The sequence below is a fragment of the Prionailurus bengalensis genome, chromosome B1 (genome assembly GCF_016509475.1).
Source record: "Prionailurus bengalensis isolate Pbe53 chromosome B1, Fcat_Pben_1.1_paternal_pri, whole genome shotgun sequence".
In the NCBI taxonomy this organism is placed as follows: domain Eukaryota; kingdom Metazoa; phylum Chordata; class Mammalia; order Carnivora; family Felidae; genus Prionailurus; species Prionailurus bengalensis.
This window is the reverse complement of record NC_057344.1, coordinates 142,331,877-142,359,430: the sequence shown is the minus strand read 5'-3', so window position 1 is coordinate 142,359,430 and position 27,554 is coordinate 142,331,877. Positions and strand designations below refer to the sequence as shown.

General features: G+C 41.8%; 1 protein-coding gene across 1 annotated transcript in view; it reads left to right on the top strand.

Annotated features, from left to right (window-relative positions):
* The window catches only part of FRAS1 (Fraser extracellular matrix complex subunit 1), a 428,246-nt gene that overhangs the window by 248,063 nt on the left and 152,629 nt on the right, over positions 1-27,554 (top strand). Inside the window, exons 21-26 of the mRNA XM_043572402.1 lie at positions 11,266-11,418; positions 11,699-11,845; positions 17,158-17,304; positions 22,131-22,271; positions 23,186-23,326; positions 24,836-24,973. Of these exons, the coding sequence (XP_043428337.1) occupies positions 11,266-11,418; positions 11,699-11,845; positions 17,158-17,304; positions 22,131-22,271; positions 23,186-23,326; positions 24,836-24,973 (867 nt within the window). The remainder of the gene's footprint in view (positions 1-11,265; positions 11,419-11,698; positions 11,846-17,157; positions 17,305-22,130; positions 22,272-23,185; positions 23,327-24,835; positions 24,974-27,554) is intronic.

Here is a 27,554-nt window from a genome sequence, read left to right as displayed (position 1 = left end):
AAAAACATGACCTATGCTTAAATTGGGGCCTTCCTAAATTAAAAAAAAAAAAAAAAAAAAGGAAGAACTTGTATATTCTCCTTTATGTGACTTCTACTAAATAATATCTTACCTGGCTTTAGTAATAACAGAAAGACCTTACTTAAAAACCTTCTACTTGGCAGGGCTCCCGATGAAATCAGGACTGCTGTTGTCTTCATAAGAACTGCAGGCCACAGTCTTGCTCAAAGAACACAACTGAATTTAGACCCACAGGTCATCCTCTCAGTACTAAAGATAGCAAGATTGCTAAGGCTGCACTTAGCCATGTTTCTTATACACATGTAAATCTCTGTGGTTTACATGCTATAGGCAAAAACAGTGATTTAGATGTAGGCGTGACCATCAGTACCAGTGTCAGTTCTGACTGGGCCTACAGTGGATAAAGAATAGTGGCCAGTGGGGGTGCCTGGGTGCCTCAGTCGGTTGAGTGCCAACTTCAGCCCAGGTCACAATCTCACAGTCCGTGAGTTCAAACCCTGCGTTGGGCTCTGTGTGGACAGCTCAGAGCCTGGAGCCTGCTTCAGATCCTGTGTCTCCCTCTCTCTCTGCCCTTCCCCCACTCACACTCTGTCTCTGTCTCTCTCTCTCAAAATAAATAAATAGAATAGAATAAAATAAAATAAAATAAAATAAAATAAAATAAAATAAAATAAACATTAAAAAAAATTTAAGTGGGGTGCCTGGGTGGCTCAATCGGTTGAGCGTCTGACTTTAGCTCATGAGTTCGAGCCCCATGTCAGGCTCTGTGCTGACAGCTCAGAGCTTGGAGCCTGCTTTGGATTCTGTGTCTACCTCTCTCTCTATCCTTCCCCCGCCCCCTCTCTCTCTTTCTCTCTCTTTTAAAAACTAAATAAACTTAAAAAAAATTTTTTTAATTTAAAAATAGTGGCCAACATTTTCAGCATTTACTACGTGCCAGCTCCTCACGTGTATTATCTCATTTAATCCTGACTGCAAACCTTCGAGGTCAGTCCTATGATTGGTAGCATCTCCATTTTATAGCCCAGGAGACTGAGACTAGGGACATTAGCCAATTTAGTCAGTGTTTCACAGCCAGGAAGTAGTAGAGCTGGGCATTGAAGTGGGGCCACATCAGAGGGCACACAGCTGAGCACATGTCACCAGCCTCTGTCCAGTAAGACCTTCTCTGCTTCTCAGCAACTGTACTATTTGGAGCTCCCTTTGATGTTTTGTCATCCTGCCCACCCTGGCCTTTTCTTGCGCACTGTCCCCACTTTCCCTCAACTCCAATCTCACTCAGATCAGTTTACATCTCCGCTTTCTTTCTCATTCAAAAGAATAACATGATCTGATAAAAACAACAACAAAAACTCTCCCTCACGTTTCTCCTCAAGTGTCTCTGCATCTTCTTTTAGATACTTCTTTTTCCTTACTTTCTAGGAGAAAGGAGTCCCCCTCACCCTGGCTCCTCCATCTGTGGCCTGGAGCCTGTCTGTGCATCACCCTTGTGAACTGGTCTTTCCAGGCAGTTATTTCCTCTTCTTGTTACTCATTTCCCCCCCTCCTTCCCTCCCTCCCCTCGTCCCCCAGCCCCTTTCCTCTGGGACCACAGCATCCCTCCCAGCCTCAATCCAGTCCTCATTTTTGTTTTCTCCTCGGAGCCCATGTTTAGTGCACATGTGATGGCCATTTCCAGGCCCTCAGTTTTACATGTCTACCTCCTGGACAGCTACTGCACAGGAGCACCATACTCAGAAGCTCCAAAGGAAACTACCCGTCTTCATCTCCCTTAATCTACCAGGTCCATTTCTTCCATCTGCTGAATTTCCTGTCCACCCACTACTGATTTTTCAATCAGGGTAATTCGAAAACAGTTGAGTTACCCTGCTTCCCCCCTGCCCTATTGCACATTCCAATCACTGCCGCATCTCACCAAGTTCAAGTCCTTCCTATTCTCTTTGGATAAAATATTCTCTGGTCCCCCTTAAATATATGTTGCATTTCAGGTGTGGCTTTCCTAAAGTAGACCCTGTCGTGAGCATCTCAAGGGAAGATGCAGCATCTGACTCAATGCTCTGTCTCCTGAGGTAACTTCCACAGTGCCTCACACCCAACTCACATTCCATAAATGTTCATTGAAGTGAACGTTTTCTTGTTGGGGAGGTAAACCAAGAGCAAAGCATGAGCTTTTGGAAGGCTAGGTAGGAGGCATCGTCATACACGGAGGAGTGGTTCTCATGACCCCTTGTTGGCAGCAAGAACTGGCACCAGAACTGAGCAGAGAGCTGTGCTCCGTCCATCTGGCACTGCCTCTCACTGCTACAAAAGAACACAGGGTTTGTAAGAGCTCACTCACGGGTGGGCTAGGACAAAGCAATCTGTGGGGAAAGAGAGGGTGCTTTTTTCCCTTCCGCCATCTGTATGTTATTTTGTGGATTTCTTCTGTACTATCTCACAAGTAGTACCTCGTCAATTTTAAAGGTGGCATCTGAATTCCAATTCTATACGCACTTTAAGGGCCCCGAGTTCTGGCAAGAAATCATTTCTGTTTCGCCTGATGAGGAACAGCCACAAGTGCTGATTATTTTAACCGCTTCCAAACGCATTTAATGTGGTTGCATTAAGAACCTAATCGACTGACAGGACATTATTAAAAACTCACTGTGTGTCTAAATTTGTCTTTATAGGTCATTATTTATCAGCTAAGGAGTCACTGCCCCATAAAACCAACATCCAAAGCCATTGCTTTGACAGTATGCATTTACTTTAATATCTTCAAGCTTTTTTGACTTCGCTCCAAAGACGTGAAATAAGTCATTTCACTGCCGTGTGCTTCCATCCATCATGATTGTGGGTAATCCTCACTGATCCTCGAAGCAGAGCCTTTGTGATTTGAAGAAAGCATCACACAGTGATGACCACATGTAATTTCCCTACAGCTGCAGGGTGACATATTAGAGGATATTGCAGCTGCTGAGTCAAAATTTTTTTTTGTATATTTAAATTTTTAGCATGTCTGCATGCTGTGCATATTTAGGGAACAAATGGAATCCTCCACTTGCTTAAAAACAAGAAATGTATGTATTTCAGCCCGAGCTAATACTCCCTTTCCAGTCTCCCTTGTAATGTGTTCATTAATTTGTTTGTTTAAAGTGCTAATTCATTGGGTTCGTTAGCAAGCAGGCACACATACAAACAGCTGGAATTTCATCTGCCCTGCCCTGTACCACATGCTTATTCTACACCAGTAATCTGAAACAGGCTACGCATAAATGTATCCCGGGTCTCTCTTCTTTCTTTGTCACCCTTAATGAGTCATATTTAAAGACTCTTCACTGTAATTGAAATCGTGACAAATAAAGATTTACTTACTGAGTAGCATTGCTAGGACCTGGAGAGACGGCCTCCGGAATAGGAGCTGCTTTTAAGCAATTAATGGATACACACTCACCATTTAGACATATTTGAGGTTAGCCTCCTTTTTTGATTACAGACAGCAAGGTCAGATGCAAATGCCTTACTTCACAGATGGGGCTTTTAGGATGGGATGTTAATCCTTGCAGAGGTTGCTAGATTGGTGGGTTGGAAACTCCATTCCCCTATTATAGTAACTGCAGCCCTGGTTCAAATTAAGCTGTGACAGTATAAACTTCCTCTAGTGAATCCTGTGAAATTGTTCCAAATGTCACCTGCAGGGAGAGGAATGGGCAGGAAAGGTGGGGTGAGGAGGATTATAGGGGAACTCACTCTGGTTTGTTGGCCTGAGAATATGGCTGCCATTTTGAGGACACAATTTCTGACACTAGTTGTGTTCCTACAGTGTGGGTCCAGCAAGGATCTGAGTTAGGATTTGTCAGATGGTCACCACCTACCAGGAAGAAAGCAAGAGTTGCCTCTAAATTAGCTTAATTCTTAGAAAATATGCCTATAGATTTTCCTACACGTGAAGTGACGGGTGTCAGAGTAGTTTCCCGGGACACATGGTCATCTGCTGCAGTGCCTGGATATGGGGCTCACACCACCTCTTAATTATGTTTACAGTGTATAATTAATACATTTGGCTGGCTGTGGGGCCATTTATCTTTTCATTATCTCAAATTCAACCAACAAGGCAGTTGTAAATTGTCACACACATAGAGCCAAGTGGTGCCCTTTTCCTCTTGGCCTGAAGTGGATTTTGAAAACCAGGATGAGCCTTTTTCATGAGCCTCCAAATCCCCTACAACCTATTAGTATTTTAACTCCAATAATCTTTTTTTTTTCTTTCATTCCACAAATAGGTAGGGACTACCCACTAGGTACTACTGATTTGGCCAAATTCTACTTTGTTTTAATTTTTAAAGGTATTTTAGAAGCTGACATTTTGCAGAAAGGTCTTCCCGGGGCATGCCTGAGAGACAAACCACTGGTATGTTGGCCTTCCTTCTCAAAAGAAATCCAAGATCTTCATTCCTGGTCAAGATAGCTTTCATGTACTATGTTATAGTATTTTTTATATTCTTATTATGCCTAGTCCAGCACAAGCCTCATGAGAACAGTTCAACAGTGGAATGTTATTAACAGAGAAAGTCTTCTAGATGTAATGGAGGGGAGGAGGTGAAAGAACAGCAGGGACCCTGGTCCCTCCCCCCAGAAAGGTTCATATTGAGAGTTGCTATATGCCTGAGTTTTCTTAGATTGTTGGTTCTTTGCTATGGTTCTCATGTCTTCTCTCAACACTAGTTACCTTCTATATAACAATTTCTCATTTAAATCTGTAATAAAAAACACAGAGACCTCTGTAAATAGACTGGTAATGAATACACACACACACACACACATGCACACGCACATGCACATGCACACGCACATGCACACACCCATTCCTGATTGCCTTTGAGATAAAATACATATTCCTTTCCATGACTTACGTGGTATTCTAAAACTGGTACAGCCAGTGGTTCTGTTGTGGTTCTTTTGTATGTTCTTCAAGATCCAGCCATATTGAACTTTTCTCAGTTTCTTGAAGGCATCCTGTTCTGTTGGGCTGCTGGGTTTTGGCCTAAGTTTTTCCTCTTCTTGGGACTGTTTCTCATCCTGTCCAGCTTACCCTCACTAGGGGTTCATGGCTCCACCTTCTCTAGGAGGCCTTCCCATCTACTGGACTGGATCAGGACCCCTATTATAGATTTATATGGCACCCTGGTACTTAGCCTGTTAGCATTTTACAAAATGTTTGTAACAGTCTTCTGGCAGTCCTGCCTCTCAGTGTTTGCCATACACTCTATCATTGCTCATCCCACGGTGCCATCATCTCTACTGCCCTCCGACGCAGGTCTCAATTTGGAGAAAAACCCTCCTTAAGGCAAGAAGCACAGTCCAAGTCCACTTTACTGTTGGATTCTTGAATATTCCACTTGGCTGCCTCCAACCTATTCTGTGGGAGTGGAAGGCAAGGGTAAAGTGAATGGTCTTTCTGCCTCTGCCCCTTCTTCCTCTCCAGATTGAAGCATTTTTCTGGGCTTGGGTACAGAAGTGAAGAATGCAGCGGTTGTATTGGTGGTGGAGGGCCTGGGTCTGTTAGCGCCAATGCACTTCAAAGTTTTGTTTTTTTCTTCCATCTTTCATCTGTTCCCTGGACTCTGGGAATTTGGTATCTTTGTAGATTTGATTCTGATAACTTTCTCTGGGAGTACATTATGGTCCATGCTTCCTGGTTCAATGGGGATAGTTACTTGCAGTGAATGAGAAAAGAACTCATTGGTTGATGTATCAAATTATTGTTTGATTACACATATTTCACACTCAACTATAATTATATATCCGGGGTTGTTTTTTTCCCCACCATAATGAAAGCTCCATGCCTACAGTAGGCATTTAAACATTTTTATTGTTTGAAAGATTTTTTAATGCTCAGACTCACTTATAATAAAAGAAATATAAATGAAACCAATGATGTAATAGCAGTTTTCACCAACCAGATTAAACAAGATTGCCTTACTATTTTTCAGTTCCTTAGTGCAGGCAGAGTTATGATGGAACAGTCTTATGAGTGGCTCTTGGAAATGTAATATGAAACAAACTTCCTGGAATGGAATTTGTAATACCTATTAAGAATTTTACATGTTTTTCATGCCTGAGGTGGTTAAAAGTACATGCTCTAAGTCAGTGTGAAGATGACATGTGTGAGCAAATCAACCTCTGAGTCTCCATTTCCTCATCTTTAAAATGGGGATAATAATACCACCTACTTTATTTTTGCAAATGAGATTATGCATTTATAATAATTAGTATAGTACTCGATATATATTCAGAGCTCAATAAATATAAGCTGTAATAATAATATGAATTGCATCCTTGACAACGTCTATGGGGAACTAATCTAAAATGCACAAAGGTCTTATCTGGGCCTTCATTATGAAAGTGGACAAATTGGAAGTAAATGTTCAAGTACAGTTGACTCTTGAACAACAGAGGTTTGAACTCTGCGGGTCCACTTATATGTGGATTTTTTGTTGTTGTATAAATACAGTACAGTACTGTGAATATGTTTTTTCTTATGATTTTCTTTCTTTTCTTTTCTTTTCTTTTTGAGAGAGAGCAAGTGGAGGAGAAGCAGAGAGAGGGGAACAGAGGGTCAGAAGCAGGCTCTGTGCTGACAATAGAGAGCCTGATGTGGGGCTTGAACCCACAAACCGTGAGATCGTGACCGGAGCTGCAGGCAGATGCTTAACCTACTGAGCCACCCAGGCTCTCCATTTCTTATGATTTCTTAACATTTTCTTTTCTCTAGGTTACTTTATTGTAAAAATACAGTATGTAATGCATATAACATGCAGAATATTTGTTAATTGATTAACTTATTACAATCACCTATTTAAGACTTCCAGTCAGTAGTAGGCTGTTAGTAGTTAAGTTTTTGGGGAGTCGAAAGTTGTACACAGATTTTTGACTGTGCAGAGGTCAGCACCCCTAACCCTTGGTTTTTCAAGGATCAACTATATAAGAAAAACGGTATATTTCCTGTTTATTTATTTAAAACTGGGATATTATGCAGTCCCTAAAATGATGTTTATAAAGAGTTCCTAATGATATGTAGAAATGCTGATGGTATTGAGTTAAAAAAAGATATTAAATGACAACATTTAATATAATCTCATCTATGTAAAGAGATATGTATGTAAAATTAATACAGAAAAAGAACTAAGATAAAAATGTCAATGTTAGTAGTTATTTACTCTGAGAGGGCTACTTAGGGTGGTTTTTGTTTACTTATACTTAGTAAAAGTGTTTTTCATATTTTCTGCCATGGCTCATTTTGTATTCAAAAAATAAAACCTCAAGCTTCTTGTCTGAACCACATTCAGCCCCTCTTCTGGGCAGAAGATCTCAGTGGCTCCCAGGCCTGAGCCTGAAGCTTGCTTACAGGTGGTACCCAGTGGGACTGGCCACTTGTAGCCTATCATGCCCGAGTTCTGTGGTCTGTTCTCAGGAACTATACTTATTGGATTGTAAATCAAAACACAGGTATTAATTCTCACGCCCTTTTTGCCCTGGTTTCTGGCTTCTTTCCCTGCACATCATTACTCATTTTGAGCTCTCCCAAAGAAGTCTCTCCTATAAAGAGATTTTGACTTCAAGCCTTTCAAGACAGAAGTATTTCCCAGGTTTTAGGAGTTTATTTTTCTTTTCTGGTTGGTTTAATAAAAGCCAGATTGGACTGACTTTAGAGCAGGATTTCAGAGCATATTTAAGTGGCCTTCTGATAGGGCTTGTAAGTGAGAGAGTTGGGATGGGAGGTTTGCATGAATATATTAACATGGGATCACATAGTTTATTGTTTTGGAATGAATCTATTTATAGGAGTGGGTGTTCAGTATGACTTTTTAAACCATGGATGAATTATTAAGGGATGCATATAGGTTGTGAACAAAAAGAGGGAGTCCAACTTCCAGATTGGGATACTTTCTCATGTGTAAGGAAAACTTTAAACTTCCTTGCATTAATGCAATGCTTTGGGCAACCTGCATTTGATTGTTTTATATTTTCAGGTGTCATTTATTGATTTCTCTTTGCCTCTGGGTACTCACACCAGAATGCAATGTGATATGTCTGGCAATTGATCTGATGCTTTCTTGAGGCTTACCATGGAGCTATGAACAGAGGCAGAGGCCTTGAGTGATTTTGGAGTCTCAGACTCTTGAGCCCTTTCCATTGGCTTCTAGTAGCTGTATACCAAAATATGATGCAAACAGCCATGTGTAGTTTAGGACCTTCAGAGAGTGAGACTTGATTAGGGGATGGCAGAAGTTGAGTGTGGTGAGGAATCCCTACATTTATCAGGCAGTCAGAGGCAGAGAACAAGGACCTGGCCATGAAGAGCACCAGGATAAAGCATATGAAAGCAGAACAGGGGTCAAAGAGAAGGGTGGCCAGGAGTGTCCTGTGTTACAGAGATCTCTGGTGGGTTAGAAATTAAAGGAAGCTGTTAGATTTGGTTATAAGAGGGGGTGAGAGACATTTTCAAGGCAATACCACAGCACTTTCCTGGAGGCTGAAGCAGATCCTGGGGAGCTGAGGAGTTAGGGAGGCAGGGAAGTTGGGTGGGGAAGGGAAGGCAAGAAACGGCAGCATGGTTGTGGAGAAAAACTTTGGAGGGGTAGGTGATGCAGAGGCTGTTCAGAGGTTGAGGTCAAGGAGAGTGAAGAGAGGTGGGATAAAAGATGCAATAATGCTGAAATAATGTTCTAATGTTGAAAATTGGATCAAGGATGTGAGTGGAGGAATTAGCCATTTTATCCTCTGAGAAGACAAGAAATGAAATAAAAATGGGTAAAGAAAGATGTTTTGAGGCTGACAGGAAGGACTCGAAGGTGCTCCTGCTTGATGGGCTGAATGAAGTAGAAGAGAATCTGGGAGGAGGTGGGAGGAGGTGGGCAGGGTTGGGGTGGTGCCTGGAGCCAGGAGCAAGGGTTTACAAGCAGCTGCTGTGAGAGTGGGAAGGAGCATCCACAGTCTAGCTGTAGCTTCCTTGAGAAGTAATTAATGCACATTACACTCATTTCAAGAGCTTCTAGAGATCCCCAAGATCAGACAAATTCATAAATATTTATTTATTGTACCCACAAAGTACTCCAGAGATCTTCTTACTTTCTCTTCAAAGCGTCCTTGGTGATTATTCTTTTTCATTCCTTTAATTGCACACCAGAGAAAGCCTCAGTTAGATGCAACTAGTTTTTAGACCACTGAACACCTGCAGATCTTGTTGATGCATGCCTGAGCCCAGAACTCTCGGTAAGTGCTGGCTTGAAAGAGGAAGAGGCCGTGACTTTTCAAATAATGGAGCCTTGAATTAGTAATGTTCCTCGGGTTTCTCCGGTTTCCAACCCTAGCAAGGGCACCTGCTCTTTCAGGTCATTGTCAAACACGGTCACCTCCTTTTGTTCCAGTAACTTTTGAAGCTTTTTGAATCCCCCCTTTTGCTCCTGGCACTGTGAGGAGGGCACAAGAGAAAGAGAACATTGTGTGGAAACCATACACTGAATCAGGGGGAAGTAGCCTCGTATTTCTCTCAGTACAGTCATTGCTTCCTTTACAATTTACCAAAGGTCTATAATGAGGATTAATTTGGCTTTTAGGGATTGAAAATTGTTCCTAATAAGGGGAAAAGGCTGCCTATAATTTGAAACTCCCAAAGTTCAGAGAAGGGTCAGGGGCTGTTTACGTGCCCAGAAGAGTCAGCATTTTGGGGAGGACGCTTTGGGCTCAACTTCTGGAGTGGCTGTGCAGGTCCCCAAATGGCTTCTTGTGGCAATGAGTGGGTGCAGGTGTGGGGCTGAGATCTATTTCTCCTGCGGGGAACCCATCTCACCTGGTCAGCAATTAAGTATCACTGAAGGTATAGAGAAAAAGACCTGTTTAAACAGATTTCAGGGGGCAGGTTATCTGCAGTGATTGACAGTGATTTTTTTATGTTTGTTTATTTAGAGAGAGAGAGAGAGTTGTGTGCTCATGTGTGGGGGAGGGGCAGAGACAGAGGGAGAGAGAGAGAGAGAGAGAGAGAGAGAGAGAGAGAGAGAGAGAATCCCAAGGAGGCTTCATGCTGTCAGGGCAGAGACCGACATGGGGCTCAATCTCACAAACCAGGAGATTATGACCTGAGTAGAAATCAAGAGTTGGACGCTCAACTGACTGAGCACTCAGGCGACCCATCATGGACAAGGATTTTTTAATCTAAACGTTGCTTGAGATCACAATCTCTATCGACAAGACCCTGAGCTGAACAAGACATCAGGTCCCTGAGTAGTGCCTTAGCAAGTGCAGACAGTGCTTTGAATCCTTCAGGGATAGACGGAAAAGCCTGTGGTTAGAAGTCTAACCTTCCATTTCCTAGGCCTTTACTCTTCTTTCACTTTGGTGGGTAATTCAGGATTTGTGTATTTTCTTCCACCTTTGGGATGGAGGATGGCAAACAGGACTTGAAGGGTGATTCCACCTAAAATGAGGCAGAGGACGTGTTCACCAATAACGGGAGCTGAACGCAACCAGATTCTTTAATTAAAGGATGACTATTTTATAGGCGAGAAGAGAGACCGTGCTGGCCATGCCAGATGCTTTGCCTTAGAGCCTTAATCACAACTCGTACAGCAGGGCTTCTGTGAATTACGTATCGGGTCATGAAAACAACTTTTCAACTTGCAGCTCTTCCTTGTAACTTTTCTTCTATTTGAAGACTCAAGTTTTCCACCAACTCAACCCAGTTTTCTACTAACCCCAGCCCCTCCATATCAACACCTGAGACAGGTATACAGACTCTGGGAGGCCAATTCCTGAGAAGGCAGCTTGTGGAGGGAGCTGTGCCCAGCTCAGGAGCACTGTGAAGGGGCGGGGGTGGGGGGGCGGAGCACGCTGGGCCAGAGTTCTCAGCACCCTTGGGGGAAATGTTGATGATATTGATGGTACTATTCCTGTTAGTCTGACAGTTCTCTCTGTACTCCTAGCAAGGATCTATCATATGCCGCCCCAGTACTTGAAGGTCGTTGAGTTGAAAAGGGATGACAAGTGAATAGCTGTGCTGGGCCTGGCCATTTGCTAAAAACCTCAAACACACAATTTGTACAGGTCCCAAGCGTCTACTTTCCTGATGTATGCTGCCTTCGAGCTCTTTTCCTGCTTTCCGTGCTGCAGCGGGGGTAATTGCGATCCCTTCTGCCCTTGGGTGTGGTAATGAGACCTTGTGCTCATGCTGTCCATGCCTTCTGTGTGCTCCCCTGCCCTCTCCAGACTGCCATCCTCTGTGCCAGCACTGTGCAGCCGACCTCCACAACACCGGGAGCATCTGCCTGAGCTGCCAGAATGCCCGGTACCTGCTGCTGGGGGACCACTGTGTTCCTGATTGCCCTTCTGGATTCTACTCAGAGAGAAGAGTTTGTAAAAGTGAGTAAGTGCTGGATACAGGAGCTGGTGGTGCCTCACGAGTTTCTCTTTGGGGCAGTAGTGGAGAAGATTTGAACCGAGAGAGAGAGAGAGAGAGAGAGAGAGAGAGAGAGAGAGAGAGAGAGAGAGAGAAGTGGGAAGCATGCTGTGAGACAGTAAACCAAACCAGCTAACATGCTAACATTCTCAGTTGGGGCTTTTACTAACGCCTCTCAGGCTGCTGCTTTGGAAAGGAGTTTGACTTCATAGATTCTCTTTGTGTCTGTTTTTTTCTCTGCAGAATGTCACTCCTCCTGCAGGACCTGCCAGGGCGCAGGACCCTTCTCCTGCACCTCCTGTGATGCCAACCTCGTGCTGTCCCACCTTGGGACCTGCAGTACCGCCTGCTTCCCCGGGCACTATCTCGATGATGGCCGTGCTTGTCAGCGTAGGTTTTTAAAAATGAAATTTCTCTCCTTTCCTGCTCTTCTGGAGTCACTGCAGGAAATATTAAGTTCTTGCATCCATATTCCCACTTGATAGCCTTTACTTTTTAAAAAGACAGTTAATCTACAAAGGTGTATGGATGCCATTAGCAGGCTATAATTCAGACATTGGCCTAACCGGGAGGTGCTGGGCTAGGGATCTCCTCTGCGAGGACCAGCTGTGTGATCTGAGGCCACTCATTTAGCTTCTCTGTTCTCTAGTTACCTCATTTTAAAAATAGTATTGGTCTATTTTATCCTTGTGGTTTCTCTCGGCAATTCAATTCCAAGATCCTGAGCAGAGAGTGGAACTCGCTCTGGTACACAATCAGTGACCAGTGACCTAAGCACTTGTCTGGATTTAATTTGTTTTCTGTATATGTTTGTTGAATATTGACAATGCACAAGGCTTGACATGCCACAAAGCATTTGGTTTCTGTTCAAACAGTAGTTATTTTGTCTCGCATGAGAGTTACTTGTATAGATGTCTTATTTCTCAAGTAAGTCAAAATATGATTAATTACTTGTGTCAGGCACAAACAAAGAGTTAGGATAAATGAGGGAAAGGGCAAATTGGAGTAGAAAAGAAATCAGGAAATCCTTCACAGATGAAGGAACATTTTTTGTGATATGCTGAGGCGGCTTACTTTATTTCAATCACTAAAGTGTCATTTGCAAAAAAATTTTGTTATACTTTTTCCTTTTGAAAATGACAGCCAACAAATACAGAGTTGGTATTTCAATTTTATGTCCTAGAAGTACCATACTGAGGGAATTATAGACTGGTGGTTAGGAAGGTGGGCTCTGGAGTCATGTGACTAAAGTTCAAGGCCTACCTACCACTTACTAGCTTTGTGCCTGCCCTTGAGCAGGTGAATTAACTTCTAGGCCTCAGTTTTTTTTTCTGTCAAAGGGGGATTATAATGGTACCTACATCTAATGGTACCTTGCACTTGGCATGGATCTTAGCAGGGAACAAGCTTTCTGTATAGATTAGCTACTGTTGTCATTGTCGTCGTCGTCGTTGTCGTCGTCATCCTCCTCCTCCTCCTCCTCCAGAATGAGAGGCAAAATCAAGCAGTTTAAGATATTTATATTTTATAGACAGAAAGATAGTTACTACTATTAGTTTACTGAGATGCTTGCAAGGATTTGCATTTGAAATGAATTTATGTGGGACTCACCATTTTGCATCATCTGTTGAGGTACCAGAGATAAACACCCTTTCCAGACTCATGAAAAATTTCTTTGCTTTTATAACAAAAACTTTGCTCAGTATATATCAACTGTCTACCAGTATCTACAGATTCTCTAACATAAGAGACACAAATGAAATACTTGTTCTGTTCAAGAGCAAGAGACTGTTGGTGGAGAAATGGTGACTGAGATTGATGAGGCTCTTCAGAGAAGTGGAATCACAGAAATAAAAGTTCAAAAGAAAAAAATAGAATCTTTGGATGACAAAAAAAAAAAAAAGACCATTGCATCAAAATGTTTCTTTCTGAGAAGCTTTTTCCTTGGTGCAAGGTGATTTCTGCACAAATACATTTTCTGTGCTACCATGTAAATAGGATTTCATAGACTATTTCAGTTAAATCAAGAACCTCCCAGCTTTAGTCCTTTGCTAAAGCTTAAGGTTCATTCTTTCAAAGATTGAATGAAGCATGCCCTTAAGTTGGGATATTTGAGTTTCTAGCATGTAAAAAAAAAATCAACAGTGTTCCCGTCTAATGCTCATCATTGTAGACAATTATAGGCCTGACAATTTTAGAAATTGTGCAGTGAAGGGCTTTTAAGGAAATATAACCGGTATTAAGGGGAGGCATTAATAGAAGAAAGTAAGAGCTGGAGAACTGTCTGGATTTTGGTTATAGAAATGTTTAGAAATTATATACTGAGCTCTATATTCAAGGATAATCAGTTGAGGCAGGAACTTTAAAAAAGAGATGATAAATGAGGCTCTCAGTACTTGAAACTGTAGCACTTTAGAGGTGAGGAGGAGAACTCCAGGGTGGCCAGAGGCAACCTTGCACCCACTGCAGAGATTCTGTGTCACTCCCCCTCACAGACGTCTACCGATGAGGAAGGACACCAGGTCCATTGCAGGGGGTGATAGTTTTTTCATTGTCCGACTGTTCTTTCTCATCGGCCCTCCAATGCTCCCCTCTGGAGTGGTATAGAATAAGTCCCCTTCCCCATTCACCTTATTGCCTTCCAAAGTTTGAAATTAACTGTCATTTCCCACTTGCACTTTGCTGCTCTGGCAAAACTGGAGCCAACAGAGTATTGGAGCAGCAGTGGATGACCCTCTCTCAGAGCTGAGGTAGAAAGCAAGCCTGCTTAACAAGGAGGGTGGACTTCCTGAGCTGTGAGGTCCCTTCCTCCTTGATGAGTGATCGTTAAAGTACATTTCTGCTTCCCTCACTGGTCCACCTACCACCATCTTCACTGTCCTCTTGGCACTTTCTGGGGTCCCGGACCTCAGAGAGCAGCACCAGGAACTCCAGATGTGACCACACCAACATGACTAATACCATGTGTGGTCTGAATATCCTAAGATGGAGAAAATGCTCCTTACCCACATTCTTTTGGAGACAGAAGCTGAAAACCCAAGGGGCTTTGGTATTGCAGAACTGCTCTGAGTAGGACAAGGTCATTTGTGTGTTGCCTTGGTAAGAGATGAGGGGTTCAGTGAAAGAGGAAGAAAGGTTCAGATAGACATGGTGGAAGCTCCCTGATCCTCGGTGTGATATTGCTGCATCCCTCCAAATCTCCATATAGTCTTCTAGCATTTTAAAACGCACAAATCCATTTCTTTTGGAAGCCAGTATGAAGGCCTGCATAGAAGGATTCAAGAATAAGAAGATATATCGGCGCTTGAGGAAGTAAATCACAAGACGCTCTCAGCTATCAGGACAGGACATTGTCCTGTAACTATAAGCTGGGGAAGTGGCATTTGGGCTTCATTTTGCAGCTCTATGCCAAGCAGGGGGGTCCAGCTAACCTTTAGGTCATATCAAGGCTCTGCAGTTTAAGATTGAGTTGGTTTCTTTAGTCACCATATCATACCTTTAATAAGCTTTTAATCAACTAAAATTCTTAGATAAGTTTTTATAGGAACTACTGTCTAAACAGGCCTCCTGTTTCCTTTATTTGTGCAATTGGTTAAAGGCAATAAATGTAGGACCTACAGTTTTGCTTATTTCATTTGATTCCTTTTAGTTTATTGCTTTAACTAGCTAAAACTGAGTTTGAGTTGTTCTGGCAAAATGTGACTATTAGGCGTATGTGGCATATTTAAATATCATTAGCATTTCTTTGTTTTTATTAAAGTTATTAATAAAAATATTGATCGAGTAAAAAATTAAGACTTCATCATGATATTCTACTAAAGACATTTTACTAATTGCAAAGATTTACTGATAACTTTTTGAGTATGTATTTCAACTGTCTTCGAATCCACCTAAAACTACTAGTCCTCCCTTAATTTTTGTATTCACAGGCTTATTATTGAGATTTTTGTCTAACCGTTTGCCAAAATTAAGACACATCATGTGTAAAAATTCTACCCAAATTAAAAAAAAAAGAAATGGCAGTTTAATTTCATATAAGTTTCCAAAAATTAAAATATTTGTTTCTAATTATTCTCAAACCATCTGTTTGAAAATCCAGTCTAGAATTTTTCTAGGACCTTTAATTACCAACACACATATTCTAATGAGTATTTTATATCAATGACATTTCTCATATGTGAAACAAGAGGACTTCTTTTTTATTTTTACCAGGAGGTAATCTTCCTGCACTGTGCCACACACTTTGATATTCTCTAGATCTAAAACTCACATGATCATTCTCTAGATTTTTCCTCTGACAGGTACTTAGACAAAATTTCAGAATGAGGCTGAGATACTAATGCTTGCATATATATAATTAACAATATCTGGCTTCTTTCATTTATGTGCATATGTTTATCGAACACCCACAATATGAGGGATGACCGGCTAGGTACTGGGCACTATTGGAAGGAACAAAACAAACCTGGTCTTTGCTTTCATGAAGCTTATAGCTTAAAGGATGCAGAAGATAAATAATCACTTAAATGAAAATTATTATGTATGGCATGAATGAAATGTCTGGGGTGCTATAAGAGCAGTGACAGGGAGACTTGCTTTAGATTAGAGAGTCAAGGAAGGCCTTCTTGAAGAAGTCACTGAAGAATGCATAAGGGTTAAAGACAAGAGACTTAGAGATTATATTGAGAGGATTCAAGTGTGTATATTAAGATATCTAGGTAGAAAGAATGGAGGCAATAATGGAGAAGCAATATTTGCAGAAATGATGGCTGGAAACATTCCAGGTTTGAAGAAAGATATGAGTTTATAGATGAAAGTGTCCTCTGAAACCTGAGCAGTATAGATTTAAAAAAAAAATCACTCTTATGGGGACATGGACGATAGAATGCAAAGGGGTCAAACTTAGTAAGGGGAAACCAATTAGGAGGCTATGACAGTTGTCTGGTAGGAGATAGTGATGGCTTAGATGTATTGGTACATAAGGATATGGAGAAAAACAAAAAGTTCTGAGAATCACATTGAAAACTTTGAATAAATAGGATTCAATGAGTGAGTGGATTAGGAATGAGAGAAAGGGGGTGTCAGGATAGCCTCCAAGGTTTATAGCATGGACAACTGAGGAGATGGAGAAATGCCAGTTGTTAAGTTAGGGAAGATGGAAGCATGACCACATTTGGGGATCATCCCTGAATGCTTGAATTCAGTAGCTGCTGAGAATTACAAATGGGTGAATCAGTAAGCCAGGCCTCCTTGAAGTCCTTTGTGACTTAAAATATGGGATTTCCTGAGCTTCCCAATAAAGTTGATACCTAATTTTTATCTTGGCATCATTCAAAAATCTGAGTCCACATCATGAACTACAGGGGGCTTGATTCCTTAAGAAGTAAGGTTTAAACACCTCTCGACTATTATTCCAGAGATCCTGGAGTAAATATAAGTTCTGTGGCTACATCACAGTGCAAGTTGGATGTGGGATTTCAATTCTTGGGTTTGTAATTTATCTTCTCTGGGTTTATAATTTATCTTCTCTGGAAAATAAGAACATTTTCTTTTCTGTTGATCACAGGGGAGGGTTATGAGCCATAATTAAAGAACAGGTTGGAGCAGTGCTTTGCTCCTTTGTAACATCTGTCTAGGTTTGATCAGTGCTTCAGTATTTGCAATTGTAATGATCTGGTCATTTTCTTTCCCTATCTGCTCAGCATGCAGCACACATTGTAGAAGCTGTGATTCACAGGCTGGCTGTACCTCCTGCCGAGATCCAAACAAGGTCCTGCTCTTTGGGGAATGTCAGTATGAGAGCTGTGCCCCACAGTACTATCTTGACTTCTCCACCAAGATATGCAGAGGTAAAGCTCTTCCTGAACTATGCATTGATTCTTTTACTCAGTGAGCTCCCTTTACTGTAAATGTCTGCTCCCCCACACTGGGAAAATAATGTCATATGTTTAGACTTTCTCTGGTGATAGCAAGAAGTCATCATGTATTATGAATGTATGTATGTAATTTTTTCTTTGTATGTAATTTATTTTTTGTTTTTTAAAGTTTATTTATTTTGAGAGAGAGAGAGCATGATCAGGGAAGGGGCAGAGAGCAAGGGGGAGAGAGACAATCCTAAGCAGGTTCTGCACCATCAGTGCAGAGCCAGATGTGGGGCTCGAACTCACAAACCATGAGATCATGACCTGAGATTAAGAGTTGGCCGCTTGGGGCGCCTGGGTGGCACAGTCGGTTAAGCGTCCGACTTCAGCCAGGTCACGATCTCGCGGCCCGTGAGTTTGAGCCCCGCGTCAGGCTCTGGGCTGATGGCTCAGAGCCTGGAGCCTGTTTCCGATTCTGTGTCTCCCTCTCTCTCTGCCCTTCCCCTGTTCATGCTCTGTCTCTCTCTGTCCCAAAAATAAATAAATGTTGAAAAAAAAAATTAAAAAAAAAAATTTAAAAAAAAAAAAAAAGAGTTGGCCGCTTAACTGACTACACCACCTAGTCACCCCTGTATGTAATTTATTAATCAAGAAAATATTTTTTAATGTTTGTTTATTTTTTAATTTTTTTTTAACATTTATTTATTTTTGAGAGACAGAGAGAGACAGAGCATGAGCGGGGGAGGGGCAGAGACTGAGGAAGACACAGAATCCAAAGCAGGCTCCAGGCTTCAAGCTGTCAGCACAGAGCCTGACATGGGGCTCGAACTCACAAACCATGAGATTATGACCTGAGCTGAGGTCGGACGCTTAACTGGCTGAGCAACCCAGGTGCCCCTGTTTATTTTTTAATGTTTATTTGTTTTTGAAAGAGAGAGAGAGACAGAGCCTGAGCAGGGGAGGGGCAGAGAGAGAGACACACACACAGAATCTGTAGTAGGATGTTCGTTAGTCTCCAAGTATTTGTTGTTTTTCCAATTTTTTTCTTGTAGTTGATTTCGGGTTTCATAGCATTGTGATCTAAAAATATGCATGGTATGATCTCAACCTTTTTTGTACTTGTTGAAGGCTGTTTTGTGTCCCAGTATGTGATCTAGGAGAATATTCCATGTGCACTCAAGAAGAATGTGTATTCTGCTGCTTAAGGATCAAATGTTCTGAATATATCTGTTAAGTCCATCTGGTCCAGCATGTCATTCAAAGCCATTGGTTTCCTTGTTGATTTTCTGTTTAGATGATCTGCCAATTGCTGTAAGTAGGGTGTTGAAGTCCCCTACTATTATGGTATTATTATCAATGAGTTTCTGTATGTGATTAATTCATTTATTTATTTGGGTGCTTTCATGTTGGGGGCATAGACGTTTACAATTGTTAGGTCTTCTTGATGGATAGACCTCTTAATTATGATATGTCCTTCTTCATCTCTTGTTACAGTCTTTATTTTAAAATCTAGGTTGTCTGATACAAGTATGGCCACTCCAGTTTTCTTTTGGTGGCCATTAGCATGATAGATGGTTCTCCATCCAGGAGACACAGAATCTGAAGCAGGCTCCAGGGTCTGAACTGTCAACATAGAGCCTGATGTGGGGCTCAAACTCATAACTGCAAGATCCTGACCTGAGCTGAAGTCAGACGCTTAACGGACTGAGCCACCCAGGTGGCCATAATGTTTATTTATTTTTGAGAGAGAGAGAGAGAGAGAGAGAGCGGGGGGAGGCAGAGAGTGAGGAAGACACAGAATCCAAAGCAGGCTCTAGGCTCTGAGCTGTCCGCACAGAGCCTGACACAGGGCTCAAACTCATGAACAATGAGATCGTGACCTGAGCCATAGTTGGAACCTTAACCGACTGAGCATCTAGGTGCAAGAAAATATTTTTGAGCACCTACTGTGTGCCAACTATTGTGCAGGGTTTTGGTAATTAGACCAAAGGTGGCACACTGGAAACCCTCAGGTTGTAGTTGGTCTAAGACAGGGTTATTTTTGGTCCACCTAATGTTCTAGTGTTTTAAATTTTTTAACTAATGCATTTTATATTTTATGTAATTTTTAAATTTTTATTTTAGAGAGTACGAGTGGGGGAGGGGCGAAGAGAAACTGAGAATCCCAAGCAGGTTCCACACCCAGTGCAGAGCCCAACATGAGGCTCAGTCCCACAACCTGTGAGATCATGACCTGAACCGAAATCAAGAGTCGGTTGCTGAACTGAGCCACCCAGGCACCCCTCATTAATGCGTTTTAACATGTAGAAGAATCACATACAAAGATTGAGATTTCCTGTCTGTTTTGAAAAAGCCAGATGATCTGGCCACCCTGGGTGTGCGTTTCCATAATGCAGCAGTTGGTCGCAGATGAGTAGGTCTTGTCCTGTTGCATCTTCAGATCACCACAATCTCCAACCCTCCCTATCCTGTCACACCAGGCCTGCTTCATAGATTTACATGACCTTCCTGGGACCTGGAGCCACTTGCATTTACAACTCTAGATTGCTAGACTCTATGCTTAATGAAGACAGGGGTTGTATCTTATTTGTTCATCTCTGTCTAACAGACTGAAATGAGTAAAGGCATAGTCCTGTACTCGAGGAGTTTATAAGGGGGCAGTTTCAAAAACCGAGTACCCTTTTCCTTGTTCTGTCAGTAGTTAGAATTCTTGGGGCTTTTGCTCTTTGAATGGCAGTGGTCAGCAAGGAGAAGAACAGAGGTAAAGGCTGGATTTTCCTTCTATTCCGTTTCCCTTCTCCATTTGTCCATTCTACATGTCTCCCATCTCTTAGCTGGGGCTCAGGTAGAGAGGCCAAACATCTATCACATATGCTGGTATGTTTTAAAGCTTTGCAAAATTGCACACTATTCAAAGGAATTCTCTTTGTAGTCAACTTAGGTGGTCTCTGGTGCTCAAGACCACAGAAGCTTTGCTGGTTTTTCCCTTCTAAACAGTGGTTGTCAGTACGTGGTGAAAAACAAGATTATCACGAATCCTCCATGTTGTAAATGATTTCATAACTTTGCTGGCAGTTTTCAAGGCTCTGCTTTAGTCATTTTCCCTCAGGAGTGATTCAGCCAAATAAATGAGTGGGATTAACTTTAGAAATCTTGGAAGCACGTGCACTGTCTTACACATTTACCTGCTTCTTTGGGCCTTAGAAATGTTGCATCAAGAAAGAGAGAAAGGTGACTAATGAGAAGTTTCCTCAGTTCTCAGCTGGGAGGGGTGGTGGAGTGAGGATGTCCTGAGTGGAGAATGCTCTCCAAGAAAAACAGTTCAGCAGCAAACATTTATTAAGCTGTTACTCTGTGCCAGGCACTGTGCTAACTCCTTTGCATTCATTCTTTCATTTACTCTGTGCAATAGCCTTATGAAATAGGTACTATTCTTGCCTCTGTCTTACAGATAGGGAAACTGAGGCTCAAATAACTTAAGGAAGATGTGTAAGACATGTGGATGAACAGTATCTAAGCCATGGCTTAAATGGAGACTTGTGTGTCTTCAAAACCCAAGTACTTAACCTATCTTGTCCCATCTTCCATGCATGAAGGACTTAGTTTGCCAGCTAGAACTTTGGCTCTCAGGCATGAGTTTTCTAGCTGCATCAGAGTTGCCTGGGCCTTTAAAAACCACAACAACTATGGGGCACTTGAGTGGTTCAGTCAGTTAAGCATCCAACTTTGGCTCAAGTCATGACCTCACAGCTCGTGAGTTCAAGCCCCTCATTGGGCTCTGTGCTGACAGCGCTGAGCCTGGAGCCTGCTTCAGATTCTGTGTCTCCCTCTCTCTCTGCCCCTCCCCTGCTCGTTCTCTCTCTCTCTCTCTCTCTCTCTCTCTCTCTCTCAAAAATAATAAATAAACATTTAAAAAACCCACAGCAACTATAACAACAACTATAATAATCATAAGAACAAAAACAATAGTGGCCCCAACATGTTTCCTTTTGCCTCAGTTCTTGAGACTAACTGAATAGTTCTGATGTTGGGCCTGATAATCTGTATTTCTAACAATCATTATGGATCCCATGGGTGTAATTCCAAGGTTGGAACCCATGAGCACATTAACTCCTTGAAGTCAGAGTCTACCCACTTTTTCTACCCATCTTTTAGTGCTCTGCATTCCATAGGTGCTTACTGAGCAAAGAACATGTTAATGAGTCAGCTCTACTGCTAAGGAGATCTTCTGTGATTTCTGTAAGCCTCTTCTTTCTGGACTGTTCCTTTGTGCCCCATTTAATTTTAACATCAGTGGTTCTCTCTGTTGGGTGGGTCAACACCTGATTTTTGAGAGGCAGGAAGCCAGGCAGCCAGTGTCAGTGGAGGCAGCAGATGCATTCTTAGCTGAGTCTCTGACATCACTTCACCTATTGAGCATTTGGAGGAAGTCTGGATTAGGTTTGCAGAGACAGATTGCCCACTCCCTGTAGCTGACTTTGCATGAAAACACCATGGCACAGGAATAAAGAACTCTGGGGCTATGGAATAAGATTAAGTTGATCTGGCTCCTTGGCAGCCCTACTGACAAGCAGCCTGTGCACAAGCATGGAGTGATCCTTGTACATGCCCATGTCCAACATAATTAGGAAATACTAAACCTCAGAGAGGCGTTCCGGCTACTACAAGCAGAAACCTCGTTAGGGCTCACTTATCTGACATCTTTCATGTTGTCCTCACTTTACCCTTGCGGCTGCCAGCAGCGTCCTCATAAATTAGTCGCTGGGACTGAGGGTGGACAGACGAAGGTGATCTAACGTAGGCTTCCTTCCTAGAGTGTGATTGGAGTTGCAACGCGTGCTCCGGGCCTCTGAGGACCGACTGCCTACAGTGCATGGATGGCTATGTTCTCCAGGACGGGGCCTGCGTGGAGCAGTGCTCACCATCCTTCTACAGGGACGTGGGCCTCTGCAGGAGTAAGTGTCTGGAGCCCCTGCTCTGTGCTGAACCCAGGGTTCAGCTTCCTCTGGTTTTTACTGTTCTGACAAGCAGTCTGTGGCTAGTTTCCTTTCTGGCTTTGTATTTAATTTCTGGTTTCTTTCCTAAGAGTTTTTCTCTGTTATAGTCAAAATGCCCCCTCTCTCCTTCCCCCATGTCCAGACACGATATTTGCTAAAATTTGAGGTCAGTGTGGGAATCTTGGGGGTATATGGCCACGCAAACAGGTATAAGGTTTGGATTTCCTGAAACATTGAACAGTCCTGTCCTCTAGATGCAGAGGTGTGTGTACTCTGGTCATCTGAGCACATGGAAGACCTGTGCTCACACGTCAGCCCCCTGAAGCCCTGAATGTACCGGATGTCTCACCACCACCTTCCTCTGAACCCCACCCCCTTGGGTCTTGATTTAACACCACAAAACCTTCTGACTCTGAACAACTCTGCAAAGTGCACAGACAGTACTACTGGGATCATTCTTGGGAGACTCTGATAATTGACTGGGTGAGTCAGGAAAGATGGACACTTCAGGCAAGAAAGCCATGGATTAGTTAATAATGATAATGGCTAATATGTGTAGTTTCTAAGTTTGCCCAGTGTTTTCTGTTATTTACTTCAGTCTTTGCCCAGCGAGCTGGGTAGGACGATATCTCCACTCCCATTTAATGGGAGAGAGCATCGAGGCTCAGAGAATGTAATCTCTGATCCTAAATCATCCCCCTGGTAAGTAGAGCAGTAACAACCAGAAGCCTGGTTCCTGACTCCTCATCTTCTGCTTCGTCCAACACATTGGGTCATCTAACTGTTTGGCATCTAATGCTGCCTCCCCACAAGGGCCAGGAGCCCCTTGGAAAGCCATACACAATTCTGTTGATTTGACTTTTGTCCTTCAGGGTGTAGCAATCACTGTCTCCAATGCCAAGGTCCCCACGAGTGCACTCGCTGTGAAGAGCCATTTTTCCTGTTAGAAGCCCAGTGTGTCCAGGAATGTGAGAAGGGGTACTTTGCAGATCACGCCAATCGCCAATGCGCAGGTAACTTGGAGACTGTGCTGAGTTCTCTGGAGAAAAGCGAGGGCCGCAAGTAAATCAGGTGCGCTGATTCTCAGGTAACCAAGGACAATTTGAATTAAAAGCAGAATGAAAACCCAGGGAGCTCAGCCTAAGTAATTGATGGCTTCCCCTGCACATCTGCCAATTGCTGGTTAAATCAAATATAGAAGTGCAGGCCAATAATTCTCTTGCACAAATCAATATTGTCCCTAAAGGTCTTTATGGAAATGAAGTCAATATTTTATGGAATATAAGGCTTATATTGAACTAAGGTGAGGTATCCACTAAGAGTGGATTACCCCTGTTGATATGGGCACAGAATCTTCAGTGTATAGACTGAATTACCGCTGACCTTGATATTGGCACAATACCCTTGAAGAAGAGGGTTTGTGAGGACGATTTAGTGAGACACACTGAACCTTTTGATCACACTAAAGTTAAACCCAAAGAGAGTTTCCTCAGTTTGTTTTCATCATTTCCTTTAAAACTTGGTACCATATACCCCACTTTGAAGAATATCTGGCCTGTAAGAATGATGCCATTCCCCTGGCATGGCATTTTACCTTTCACCAGATTCCTCTGTCTGCATGAGCTTGTTTAATACCCACAATGACTTGGTGGTGAAATATGGCAGACACTATGAATCCTGTTTTATAAGCAAAAAAAAAAAAAAAAGAGAGAGAGAGAGAGAGAGAATGGCTTAAGCAAGAGAGAGAATGGCCAAGCAACATAAAATCAGTTATTAAACCCAAGTTTTCTGATGCCAGTCCAGAGCCCTTTACACTATGCTATACCACCTCTCTATAATAAAATCTCCACTAAGGAAGCAGAAAAACTTGGGAGTAAACACTCGATTTGTAGTTTATTGACTTGACCCAAGGAAATAATCCTATGGTCCTTTAAAGAGCTTATTTTCCCCATGCATTTAAAATAGTAATAACAATAACAATAACAACAGCAACAACAACAATAATAATAATAGAATAGTAGTGGTATTAGTAGTATAGCTGAGTCCTAGGTGCACAAAAGTCTAGTCTCTTCACATAATAAAACATGTAATCCTCCCAACAGTTATTTGCATTAGGTGTTATTTCTATCCCATTTTTAAGACAAGAAAATCACACCACAGATGGTTAAAGGAACTTGCCCGAAGTGGACAGCCGGTAAGTGGTAGAGGAGGAATGGAACCTAGCGAGGGCCTATGCTCTTAGGCACCATAAACCACCTCCCTTACAAGTCAATATGGTCAATTTTGTAAACAATCCACTTACGTGCAACATTTTCACATCGCAGTGCATAAAGTGAAAGTGATGTTCTGTGTTCACTTTCCTTCAGAGGGTAGATGGGTTCCTTGTGAGATTCTAGAGGAGATTCCTTTTTGCTGTAGTTGGGAGTCATGTGCTATCACTCTTTATTTCTCTGTCACTGGTGGCCCTAGCTAAGTGTCTGTGCCTTTCACATGCCTCACTTAGTGTGTCCTTTCCTTGACAGCCTGCCCTCGAGCATGCTTACAGTGCAGCGGCAGGGACCAGTGTCACCTCTGTGACCATGGGTTCTTTTTGAAGAGTGGCCTTTGTGTTTCCAACTGCATTCCTGGCTTCTCTGCCCACTCTAATGAAACGTGCACTGGTAAGTGCTTCCCATCTGATGGTCTGGTGTATTAACCTGTCATTTCTCTATGCAAAGGCTGAGTCTGCAGATACAGTTGGCTCATGTGATACAAAATACAGGATTCTCATTCTGGGAATGCTAAGAAGTAAGGGACTATCTATAGGACATAGGCATTGTGGAAACGCAATTTCTAAGATCTTTGGGAAAAAGAAATAGTGTGTGCCATGAAAGTACCAACTATCAGATCAGAAATTTGGCAGAAAACTGTGACACAGTGGGGTTCCTGGGTGGCTCAGTCAGTTAAGTGTCCGACTCTCGGTTTTGGCTCAAGTCATGATCTCAGAGTTTTGTGTGTTTCAGCTCCACGTTGGGCTCTGTGCTGGCAGTGCAGAGCCTGCTTGGGATTCTCTCTCTCCCTCTGTCTCTGCCCCTCCCCTGCTCACACTGTCTCTGTCTCTCTCAAATAAACTTAAAAAAAAAAAAGAAGGTGATATTAAAGGAGTGGAGCTAGTTTTATCCAACACATCAATGGATACTTCACCTTACAACAAAAGAGAAGCAAATTTACATTTAGTCTTCAATTGGAGCCCCAAAGTTTTATAGATAAATGAAGTTTAAGGATTATATAATAGTTGAGCATTCCTCAGCTTTTGAGTGTCCTTTATCAATAACATGAGGCATATTTTAATACCCATAGTCAATCATATTTTCCGTCTCTAAATTTCTGACCTCTGAAGATACTAAGACTTCCCATGGGAAAAAGATATATTTGGCTTATTTTATTGGGACCTTTCTGGAAAGCCCAAGTACTTGAGAGTCAGCCTACTCCTCTTGGGACATGGTACAAGTCAGCTTGTGAAAACGAATTCCACTTTCATTAGAGTAATCTTACAGTAGAAGTAGTTCCCTTGAAACTTGCCCTTCCCAAACTGTCCTGTCTGACCTACTTGCAGAAGGAAACACTAATAATTAAAGTCCAGGCAAAACAGCTTGCAGGAGACAGGATGCAATTATCATCATGATTGGATATTCATCCATCAGATGTTTCCTATGGACAAAGATGGGAGAATTTTATTTTATTTTATATTATTCTATTTTACTTATTTTTTAAATATAATTTATTGTCCATCAGTGGAAGAATGGATAAAGATGGGACATTTTTAAAACAAAGTGTATATACTTTACATGAATTCTGAATATAAGCCACTTATAATCATACTTCATTATAGATTAACTGGTACTGTTCTAGCAAATGGTATCAGACACTTACTTCTTTTCTTACCCTTAATGGGTCTGAAGGCCAGATGGGATGGATGAATTAGGTTATAACTGTGGCTCTCAAACCTAGAAGTCCATTAGGATTGCCTGGGGAGCTTGTAAAATCACTAAGGTTCTCACCCCAGAACATTTAAGTCAGAATCTCTGATGGTGGAGCTCAAGTATTGGTACTGTTTTAAAAGATCCCTGTATGATTCTTTATTGTTATTATTGACATATAATTCACATACCATAGAATTCACCTTTCAAAGTACACAGTTCAGTGGTTTTTAGTATATGCACAAAGTTATACAACCATCACCATTATATAATGCCAGGACATTTTATTCATCCTAAAAAGAAATCCAGTAACTGTTAGCAGTCTCTGTCTAGCGCTCCCTTGCCCCAGTTCTTGGCAGCCTTTGATCTACTTTCTGTCTCTGTGGGCTTAACTATTCTAGACATTTCACAAAAATGGAATTGTACAATATGTGGCTTTTTACGTGTGGCTTTTTTCACTTGGCAATAATATTTTCAAGGTTCCTTTATATTGGAAGATGTGTCAGTACATCATCCCTTTTTGTTGTTTAATAATATTCCATTGTATGGATATACCACAATTTATTTATTCAGTCACCAATTGATGGACATTTGGGTTCTTTGCACTGTTGGGCTATTATGTATAACACTGCTATGAACATTCAGGTACAAGTTTTTATGTGACATATGTGTTCAGTTCTCTTGGGTATATGCCTACGAGTAGAATTACTGGTGAGGAACTACCAAACTGAACCATTTTACATTCCTACCAGCAACGTATGAGATTTTCAATTCATCCACATCCTCAGGAACACTTTTTATTGTCCTTTATAGTGGGTATGAAGTGGTATCACATTGTGGCTTTGATTTGCATTTTCCTGATGACTAATGAATGACATTGAGCACCTTTTCATGTGCTTATTGGCCTTTTGTATATCTGCTTTTGAAAAATGGCGCTTCAAATTCTTTGCCTATTTTTAAGCTGGGTTACTTGTCTTTTATTGAGTTGTAAGATGTATATATTTCAGATACATGTCCGTTTTCAGATATATAATTTGCAAACATTTTCTCCCATTCTAGCAATTGACTTGTTTACTTCCTTACTGGTGTCCTTTGAAGCACTTTGGTCCAATTTATCTTTTTTTTTCTTTTGTCACTTGTACTTTTTGTGTCATATCTAAGAAAGCATTGCCTAGTTTAAGCTCACAAAGATTTTCTCCTATATTTTTTAGAAGTTTATGTTTAACGTTGAGATTTTATGTTATTTTCATATGTATCCTGGGGTGAGAACCACTGAATTAGA